Source organism: Archocentrus centrarchus, chromosome 4 (assembly GCF_007364275.1).
Source record: "Archocentrus centrarchus isolate MPI-CPG fArcCen1 chromosome 4, fArcCen1, whole genome shotgun sequence".
Lineage (NCBI taxonomy): Eukaryota > Metazoa > Chordata > Actinopteri > Cichliformes > Cichlidae > Archocentrus > Archocentrus centrarchus.
Genome location: NC_044349.1, coordinates 34,494,409 through 34,504,741, shown reverse-complemented (window position 1 = coordinate 34,504,741; position 10,333 = coordinate 34,494,409). Strand labels below are relative to the sequence as shown.

The 10,333-nt window shown below is 38.9% G+C and overlaps 1 protein-coding gene across 3 annotated transcripts; it reads right to left on the bottom strand.

Moving 5' to 3' along the window:
* Positions 1-60: 60 nt before the first annotated feature.
* ahsg1 (alpha-2-HS-glycoprotein 1) lies at positions 61-3,441 on the bottom strand. Of its 3 annotated transcripts, none has more exons than XM_030727067.1 (8): positions 3,189-3,441; positions 2,651-2,761; positions 2,407-2,491; positions 1,665-1,822; positions 1,396-1,512; positions 973-1,050; positions 423-786; positions 61-269 (listed from the first exon to the last, which is right to left on the bottom strand). In XM_030727067.1, exons 1-8 carry the CDS (start codon positions 3,384-3,386, stop codon positions 139-141), a joined length of 1,242 nt encoding a protein of 413 aa, XP_030582927.1. In that variant the 5' UTR covers positions 3,387-3,441; the 3' UTR covers positions 61-138. The 3 variants fall into 3 exon arrangements, with proteins under 3 accessions (XP_030582927.1, XP_030582926.1, XP_030582925.1); XM_030727066.1 differs by having other exon boundaries at positions 61-638; positions 693-786; positions 3,189-3,440; XM_030727065.1 differs by having other exon boundaries at positions 61-786; positions 3,189-3,437.
* Positions 3,442-10,333: the final 6,892 nt, after the last annotated feature.

Below are 10,333 nucleotides of genomic sequence, written 5' to 3'. Positions count from 1 at the left end.
TCGGATCATCTTACTGTTCTGAGCCAGCTGAATTTTGGAAATAACAATATTACTGTACAATTTTATGTAGTAAACACATTGATGGTTTATTAAGCATGTGCTGTATTTTTGTACATGATTTGCCAATGTGTGAATAATTCAGGACTGTATGTGTTTGGGGTGGGGAAGAGGCCAAGGGCAAATGGGGTGGAGAGCTGGGTCAGGATTAGCTAGGAATCCATGGCAGGGACGGAAGTGTCGGCGAAATGGAGAGCATTTACCATGAGCATGTGGAGGGGGGCCATGACCGTGATCACCTGCATGTGGAGGGGGGCCATGACCGTGATCACCTGCATGTGGAGGGGGGCCATGACCATGATCACAAGCATGTGGAGGGGGGCCTCCACTACCAGCATGGGGAGGGGGGCCGTGACCATGAGCATGTGGAGGGGGGCCTCCACTTCCAGCATGGGTAGGGCGGCCGTGACCGTGAGCATGTGGTGGGGGGCCTCCGCTGCCAGCATGGGGAGGGGGGCCGTGACCGTGAGCAGGTGGTGGGGGGCCTCCGCTGCCAGCATGAGGAGGAGGACCGTGAGCATGTGGTGGGGGGCCTCCACTGCCATCATGAGGAGGAGGACCGTGAGCATGTGGTGGGGGGCCTCCACTGCCATCATGAGGAGGAGGACCGTGACCGTGAGCATGTGGTGGGGGGCCTCCACTGCCATCATGGTGAGGGTGCCTGTGGCTGTGACCACGGTGATGTCTGCATGTAGGCTCCTTCTCATCAGGCCCAAGGGCAGTAGTGTTCTGTTCAGAACAAAACCAACAGATAATTGTAGTGTATTTCCCAGTAATCTACCTATTCACATGTAAGCACAGACAAAATTATGGCTACAAATGTAAGAATTTTTTTTATAATAGTTGCCTTTGTGAAAAAAAATGTATAAACTGCCATAAAAATAGATATTTATTGCAAAATGCTGTTGGACTCACCAATGGAGGATAGAAATCACACTCAACAGACAGGAGTCCATTTTGATCGGAACTAGATGAACTGCAGGAAGCATGACGCTTTTAAAAAAGGAAGAAAATACACAATGAGAACAAACAGGAACCAAAAAGAAATAAAGATTTGACGTTAAAACTGAAATGCTTGGAATGCTGGAAATTCTGTACTTTGTCTTTGATGGAACACTACTTACTAATGTGCAGTAAATCTCTGGGTACTGTCTAATATTTTGGTACAATTTTAATGGAATGTAGTACTTCTGATAAGAAGTACCCACTGAGAACAAACTGCTTTTCTCTTCACATGCAGTAAAACTCTACTAATTACATTATAACTGATTTTAAATTTGATACACAGCATATCAGATTGTGGCTAAGAATGTTGTGAAGTGTATGAGTTGTGCTTACAGCTCTGTCAGGGCAAAGTGGAATGCAGGCCTCAGGAATTATTCTAGAGCCCATCGGGCAATGAGTCTCCACAAGGACAAACTCAGCATAGTAGTTCATTCCTGTTGTCATCACGTACTACAACAAGAAAAGAAGGTGCAGGGTTGAATACAGTTACAGGTATGCATGTTTATGTTACAGCTGCAGAACAGTGACCTTTCTTTGTGTGTGTGTGTCTGTGTGCACGCTTGAGACAGAAAGAGAGGGAGGAAGAGAAAGAGTCTCTGTACCCCAGATGATATCCGTCCCACTTCCTTCAAGACGTAGTAATGCTGGTTGCTGGTGTTCTTGTTGAATTCATTCACTGCTTCACGAATAGACTGAAGACCTTCAGAGTTGTTGAGTGGAATCAGGATGGGACAGTCAGGGCACCTGGCCGTCATTGTTACTACAAACACACAAAGAGTTGCAGCAACTGAGTATTTGAAAGTCTTTTTAGTATTTTTTAGTATTTTCTTTCACTGGAATCATTCTTAAACCTTTGAACTATTTCTTCTTGCAGTCTTTCACAGGATAATGAACTTCTTCCCATCTTTACTTCTGAAAGACTTAGGTTACTGGGATACTTTTTTTATATGCAATCATTTTACTAATTAACCTCATTAGTTGAGTTATTTTTTCTAAGCATTACACAATTCTATAGTATTTTTTCACCCTTATTGAACCTTGAGTTGCTCCCGATGCATTCATTGGAGTGTGTGTGTGTGCGTGTCGTCATATTACATGTTACTTTCCTCAAATAAAAAATGAGCTTGTATTTCAGAAAAAAAACATCAGTTTAAATTGTACTACTTTTAGTCAAATATACTATTTGCAAATCACTGCATTCTAAAACACAGACCTCTTCAGTTCCACAGCCTTGTAGTAACAAGGAATCAAAGATTCTAGATGCTCTGATCTTATCTACACTTAACCATATGGTACCTTCTTTTCAGTGAAACAGTGAACAGCTATGATGCAAAGAGAGCCTACCTTGTTTTGTGACACACTGATATTTGGTGACTTTGGCATCACCATCTTTTACGGTCATCAAAACAGTGCAGTTAGCCATCACTGCCTTTAGAGAAACAGACAATGCATTTTATTTCACAACATCACTAAAGTAACTTTTGCGTAACTTGGCCAGATTACTATGTCCACCTTCTGGTCATAGGTGAATGTTACATGGAGCCTGTGAAGGGGACGTGGATTAAACAAACAGCTGCTTTGCATTTACCCGCTCATGTTCTTCACGGATTTCACAGTCCTCAAAGGGTTTTGGGTTGATGGTGTGGCACCTTGTCTCCCGAAGTTCCAGCTTCAACTCTACATTACATCCACCATCAACCTGGACCGAGCAGAGAGTAAGACTGTTAGTAGTTTCTGATACCACAACACTAACACCCTGGACAGGTCAGCAGCCTGTTGCGTGGCCATGAAAAGCCGATACAATGTAAAAATACAATAAACAATTAAAAAAAAAAAAATTCAGAAGAATTATGGCTGTTGCAGAACACACGGTGCTCCAACTGCACCATATGTTCTGTCATGTATGCACATGAATACATTTATACTTTAATCTATGTATGTCACTTGTGCTTTTACATAACTACTATATACCACAAATATTTTTTGTTACTCTCTTCTATTGTTTATGTATTGTCCCATCTGTTGTTTATTGTTTCTATGCTCATTTTGCCAAAGTTGAAGTACTCCCTAATCTCAAATCTGAACTCTAAATAGACACAATTACTTCTACTTTGTGGCTGTCATACCTGTTCGACTTTGTTGCCTTGGACTTCATGCAGTCTGAACTTGTAGCCGTGGTCATGTTGCTCATTGATGTGATGCACTGCCACATGTGCTGTCACAGAACCTTTACCTTCACTGCAAGTTACTGGCCCCAAAGCTGGAGCAGCACTGCAAAACAGTACTGCTGACAAAAGAAGTGTCAGGACATGTAATGTCCTCATGGTGCACAGGAGACAGTGGAGCAGGCCTCTGTGGACAGGGCTGTTATATAGAGAGGATTGGTTGGGACAGAGAGAGAGTAACAAACAAGATAGAAAATAAAGGATAATTAAATAGAATCGACCACAAGACAAACATGAACTTTAAACCAGAGCAGCCCAGCATGTTTTGAAATGTTTACTCAAACAGTGAGTTTCATCATACTTCTTCCACTGTCAACATTTAAAGTGAAGCAAATGTCACTGGAAGATTTTTAGCAGCCCTAGAATTTGCATTTGATTTTCTCCAAATCATTACAATCAAAAACTTTGAACAGAAAGATTTGCTATAACTTTGTTGCTGATTTGTATTTATAATAAACCAGGGGAGCTGTTTAAGCAATACCACTGCTATCCAAACTGTGGCACAGTAACATGGATCTTTACTCTTGGAGAGATTTTTAAGGGTTTTGGAAACCTTTAAAAATGATGAATAGAACTGTTTTGTTTTTTGTTTTGATTGCTTTTCTTTCTGTAATTCATTTTGGTTGTGAGAGGTGAACTGTATTTTATCACTTCATTCACATATCAGAACAAAGAAAGAGTCATTTTTTTATATTACACACAATGATCCCATAGAATTCTCCAAATCAAATAAGCTTAAGAGGGACTTTCATCCAGAAATGCTACAGAGTAGTAGTATCTTGAACAGTCCCCATCTTATCTTAAAGACTTCACAGTATCATATCACCCCAACAGAGCACTTTGCTCTCAGACTGCTGGCTTACTTGTGGTTCCTAGGATACTTAAGAGTGGGAGGCAGAGCCTTCAGCTTTCAGGCCCCTCTTCTGTGGAACCAGCTCCCAGCTTGGATTCAGGAGACAGACACCCTCTCTATTTTTAAGATTAGGCTTAAAACTTTCCTTTTTGATCAAGCTTATAGTTAGGGCTGGATCAGGTGACCCTGAACCCTCCCTTAGTTATGCTGCATTAGGCCTAGGCTGCTGGGAGGTTCCCATGATGCACTGAGTGTTTCTTCTTCACTTGTCACTTTTCAGTGTGTGTTCATACTGTTCATCTCTGCATTTACTCATTCACCTTTTTTTACTCTGTTTAAACCCCACTCTGCATTTAATCAGTAGTTATTGGGGTGGCTCTAGTCCTTGTGGTTTTGGAGTCTATAGCCCAGAAAGGTAAAACCTCACGGATGGATGAATGGTTTGAGGACAATATGGGGTGACTGTGGCTCAGGAGGTAGAGCAGATCACCTACTAATCAGAAGGTTGGCAGTTTGATTCCTGGCTGCTCCGGGCTGCATGCCAAAGTATCCGTGGTCAAGATACTGAACCCCAAGTTGCTCTGAGACACAAGCATTGGAGTATTAATGTGTGTGAATGTTAGACAGTAAAAAAGCACTTAGTTTCATACGGAAGTGCTTGTATGAATGGGTGAATGCAAACGTGTTGTATAAGCGCTTTGAGTGCTCAATTAGAGTAGAAAAGTGCTATATAAGAACATTTATTATAAATCTCTGGCTCTCTTCCACAGCATGGCTTTCTCTCCCCTCAGCCCCAACCGGTCGCGGCAGATGACCCCCCCTCCCTGAGCCTGGTTCTGCTGGAGGTTTCTTCCTGTTCAAAGGGAGTTTTTCCTTCCCACTGTCACCAAGTGCTGCTCATAGGGGGTCGTTTGATTGTTGAGTTTTCTCTGTATTATTGTATGGGCTTTACCTTACAATATAAAGCACCTTGAGGTGATTGCCTGTTGTGATTTGGTGCTATATAGATAAAACTGAATAGAACTGAGTATTTCCGTTAACAAATATAGGTGGATCATCATAACGCTTTACAGGGCAAGTGGGTATTTTTGGAAATTTCCACACACTTTGTATGTGATGCCCATTCTTTAATTATTACATTTTAATTAATTGAATGAAGTATTGTTATGCCCTTCAAAAATCTTGAATTTCAAAGTATTTCAGTGAGTGCCCCATAAAGGGTTAAGCTGGAGGATGTACGACTGTGCAGTATATAAGGTCTCAACCATTAAAAGACCTTAAATTAGAGGACTCGTCATACACAAGAACACAAGAACTTGAACTCAACCTTTACACTTGATTTAAGGCAAAGCAAAAAGACTGCAGCTATATTCTGCTCAACACTCAGGGACAGATTTGTGGCTCAATTTAGTAAGAATGTTTGGCATTAGAAAACTAGGCACAGAGTTTTAATTTTTTGGAAAGGTATAGACACAGTTGTTTTAGGTGTTCCCGAGCAAAATGCTGAACCCAAAATTGCTCCCAGTGCATGATGTATTTTAAAAGAAATCACTTAAAGTGAACAGTGCTAAAGCACTTCATGTGCTCAGTAGAAAAGCACAATATAAGTGTCCATCCATTTATTCCATATTTATTTGTAAGACTTTCACATTAAGAACTCAAATTTGGTTAGGAGATTTTTTTTAAAGTAATTTACTAAGGTTTGCAATAGGCAATTTGCTGCTATTTATATCAACAGGCTTTTTTTTACAACAAAAAAAAGGATATCTTAACTCATTTCCACTTAACATAGCTGTGATAGTTGCTATCAGAACACTTTGGGTGGGTCCTGTTGGTTAGTATTAATTTAACAGAGTGGAATCTGACACTCCAATTCAGTGGAATAGTTGCTCAATAGCAGAAGTGTAGAGGCCAGTGATCTATTACAAACAGTAAAGTTATTTTCTTTTAGTGAATGATAGCACAGGTACACATGAATCTGCACACACTCACATATACATATACACGCACATGTATACATATACATATATACACACACATATATATATATATATATATATATATATATATATATATATATATATATATATATATATATATATATATATATATATATATATATATATATATATATATATATATATACATACATATATATATATACACACACAATAGTGCTGTGTTATGTTGTCTCATTATACAGGATGTACAGTCTCATTGTACATCCTTTATAATGGCATTCAGTAAAGGCATTCTCCTCTACTCTATGTGTGTCTGCGTGTCTTTGTCATGAAACATACTCAGTAATGAGGGTGAGAAGCCGCAACAGTGCCCCCCGGGATCTAGAGGCAGACAGGGAAACACTCAGGGCACCTGGGCCATCCACATCCCACCAGGAGCTCAGAAAATATGAGGCCACACATCTCGATGGCAACTGCGTGCACACCCCAGAGGAGGAAGGAGGGAGACCCAGATGGAGTCGTCACAGCCAAAGGGTAAGAGCCCCAGAGACCCAGAGGCAATGAGCAGCCCACACCTCCACAGGTGGGCACCGCAGCACGAGCTGAGAACGAGGCCCGAGAACTGCCCGCCACCCAGCAGACGTGTTTGGGGTGATGTGTTGGGTATAGGTGTTGGAGTATGTGAGTGTATGTAGTGGAAAGAATGTGTATGATGGTGTGATCATGTCTCATTTGCAGTACTGCATGACTAGCAGGACATTGACAAACAGAACGATAATGAAAAAAATAGAAGTTCTGTGTAAAAAGGCATTGAAAGTATTAGACAACAAACCCAACTTGTATCATCATTGTAAAATATTGGAAAAATATCATCTTTTAAATTGGGAAAATCAAGTTAAATATGTAGATGTAATCCTGGTTTATAAAATTTTAAATGGTATGGCACCACCTCCCTTAAAGGATTACATAAAGAAGAACATAAGGAATACAAGAGCAGGTTCTAGAGGTGATTGTGTGGTTCCTTTTAGGAAAACGGTATTTGGGCAATTATCATTCTCGTATCGAGCAACCAAAACGTGGAATGTAATACCAGTCAATATACGTAATATGGTCAGATTTCCTTCATTTAAAAAAAGTCTGCAGAATTGGTTGTTTGAAAATCAAACCTGTAATCATTTTATTGACTAAAATTAGGGCAATTAAATATTTATTTATTTATCTATTTGTTATGATGTTTAATACTGGAAAGGTAGGTCAGAGATTTTTACTTTTCCACAAAGTATTCTAGAGCTAACCATGGGCTGTCTAAAGAGCATGATTTGACCCATTTTGAAGCAAACTGTAATCTATTGGCTAAGAAATAGTGATAAAAGTGAAGAAGGCCATCATTGTGTTTTGGCTTTTGCAGAGTCTTTAAACATATTCTTGATGTTTTATTTTTCCATAATAATTTTATCATGTTTAAGTCTAGGGACCTAACCCAAGCAATAGAAGATTTGTTAGGGATCAATGAGAACAGATAATTGATTTTAGGCAGAATCATCATTTTAATTGTGGAAACCCTCCCCATGAGTGATATGTATTCCAATGTGTAAGATCATCCTCTGTTGTTTTAAGTAGAGGAATATGATTCAACCATGCCAGGTCTGACAGCCTGGCTGAAAGGTTACTCAAAAGTTACTAAAAGATATTTAGGTATATAGATATCTAAATATCTAATGTTGCCTGACTGCAGTGGGGTGGTGGAGGTGTTCTGAAAATTACAATTCGGAGGCAAAACTGTTGATTTACTCCAGTTGATTGAGTAATCTGATATAGATGAAAACTTATCTATAAGTGTGATTGTCTTTAGAAGAGAAGTTTGTGAGTTCCCAAGGAAAAATAATACGTATCTTATGGTCTTTATTTTCAGTTTGAATTCCTTTAATATCTACATTTTGTCTGATTGCTGCTGCCAGTGGCTCAATGAAAATGACAAAAAGTGAAGGAGAAAGAGGGCAGCCCTGCCTGGTGCCCCTCTGCAGATTAAAACTTTGGGAAGATCATTTGTCCTCACACATGCATTTGGAGAGCTGTATAGTGTTCTGATACATATGTATGAATGATGAACCAACTCCAAATTTGTGCAGAACTGCTAATAGAAATTTCCAGTTTACCCAGTCAAATGCCTTTTCTGCATCTAAAGAGACAACTGTGGTTTCTAACTTGTTAATGGAACAATAGTCCATTATGTTTATTAGTCTGTGTGTATTATCGACTGACTGTCTACCCTTGATAAAATCCGTTTGGTCAGAATGTATCATGGATGGAGTGATTTTTTTCTAATCTTTCTTTCGGTTTTAATCAAATTTCTGCATTGAGATTGGTAAACAATGATGTGCAGTAGGCACCAAAGTCACTATTTGCATGTCTTCATTCAGCAGTATATAGACCATGTAGAACAAGGCTATAACCACTGTATGATGCCTTGAGGCACAACAAACTGTGCCTCAAGGCATCATACAAACTGTAGCCTTGAGGCGACAGTTTGTTGTGATTTGGCGCTATATAAATAAAATTGAATTGAATTGAATTGAATTGATGCCATGCATTGGTTAGTGAAGCCTTGTAGTGAAGCTTCATTCTGAGGATAAAGCTGATATCTTGGCATTTTGAAACTTAATGTGACAAGCAAAGAAAGAAACTCTGGGACACTACATAATGCAGATATGATAGAAACTTGTCAATCACGAGGAGTCCTTTCCTGTACACTCCTTTTGAAAATGCACTCAAAGGGCAGAACATAAACTATGTTTAATGTCATTACATAAATGTCAACTGAATATTTGTTTAAAACTAACCAGTTGCTCTTGATGATTTTCTTCTATTCTTACTTAGTCTTGTCAAATGTATTAGTTTATAGTAGCCAAAACTAAACTTTGACAGTCTTTTTTTTAATTATGTCAATACTTTCTTTTAAATATAGACAAAACATAACTTTTGTCTGTGGAAAACACACTAAATTATAGAACGATTTAAAGGGTTCATGGAAAGCTTATTCGTGATCTTATTCATAATCAGATTCAAAACAACTGTAACAGTGACAACAGAAACAATTACATTTAAAATCAGTATGGAAATATTACTATATACCCAAAAGGCAGTGTGAATAATATCATGCTGGCAAGCTGACAAATTCAACAAACAAAAATCAGGAAGTTCAGATTTTTGGCCGCCACTAAGTAACAGCAAAACATTCAAGGTTAACAGTTTTACCAGGAAATGAAAGACAAAGTGACTCATTTATAGGATATTTAAATCTTTCTCAGAGATGAAATCACTAACAATCCTTGACAGACAAGAATTACACAGATACACACCTGAGTGCTGTCACTGTTTAAAATATCATACATGCAGTTAAACATTTAAATTTAAAAAAAAAAAATTTAATTTGCATTTTTCTTTTCTTGTCTGTCAGACCTGTTCCTTTGCATTCTAACCACAGTTTTTTGACCATTCTGCTTTTGTTTGCCTACTCTAAAGTACAGTCTGTTAATAAACCCTGGTGTCACAGGTTTAGACTGTGACCTTCTTAAAATCAGTGATTTTGAACTACAGTTTTCTGAATGAAACAGCACACACCATAAAGTGTAAAACATGTTGATTTATAAGAGGGGTTAAAAGAAGTCAAGCATTCAAGGCACACACTGAAAAAAGCCTTTAAATCCCACTCTTGAAGCAAAGGCGTCTCAAGGATTGCCCCTTTAATACTTCCATATCTGGCCCAGTTACTTGTTGGATTGTCCTCTGAGGTTGCCGCTTCACAGAATAAAATCCTTTCCTAAGAAACTGTCACAGCTCATCGACCCAGGTGCACAGCACCAAAAGTGACAAGTCTTTATTCAAAATGCTGTAGATGGTTGAACATTTCTGTCGCAAAATGTGGTAAGATAAGACCCAAAAGTAGAAGAGGTGAGCCTTTATTGTGGCTGATAACTTAACAAAATCCCCAAAAGCACTGGAGAAAACAACAGAGACCACACGTCTCAACAAGTCAGGAACACAGTATGACCCAACAAAGAACACAGGCAAATTCAATTCAATTTTATTTATATAGCGCCAAATGGCAACAAACAGTCACCTCAAGGTGCTTTATATTGTAAGACTGGAAAATGCTACTCTGGATTTATTTCTGTTTTGCACTTGAAACAATTGCTGTGGTCAGAGAGTCAGACCCTGCAACGTTTATTTTC

Excerpts from the sequence above, each read along its gene's own strand:
- ahsg1 (XM_030727065.1), bottom strand. The coding sequence starts at position 3,386 with ATGAGGACATTACATGTCCTGACACTTCTTTTGTCAGCAGTACTGTTT. Across the intron at positions 1,823-2,406 it reads TCAGTGTGTCACAAAACAAG|TAACAATGACGGCCAGGTGC; the intron begins GTAGGCTCTCTT and ends GTGTGTTTGTAG. Across the intron at positions 1,513-1,664 it reads TGGGACGGATATCATCTGGG|TACGTGATGACAACAGGAAT; the intron begins GTACAGAGACTC and ends TTCTTGTTGTAG.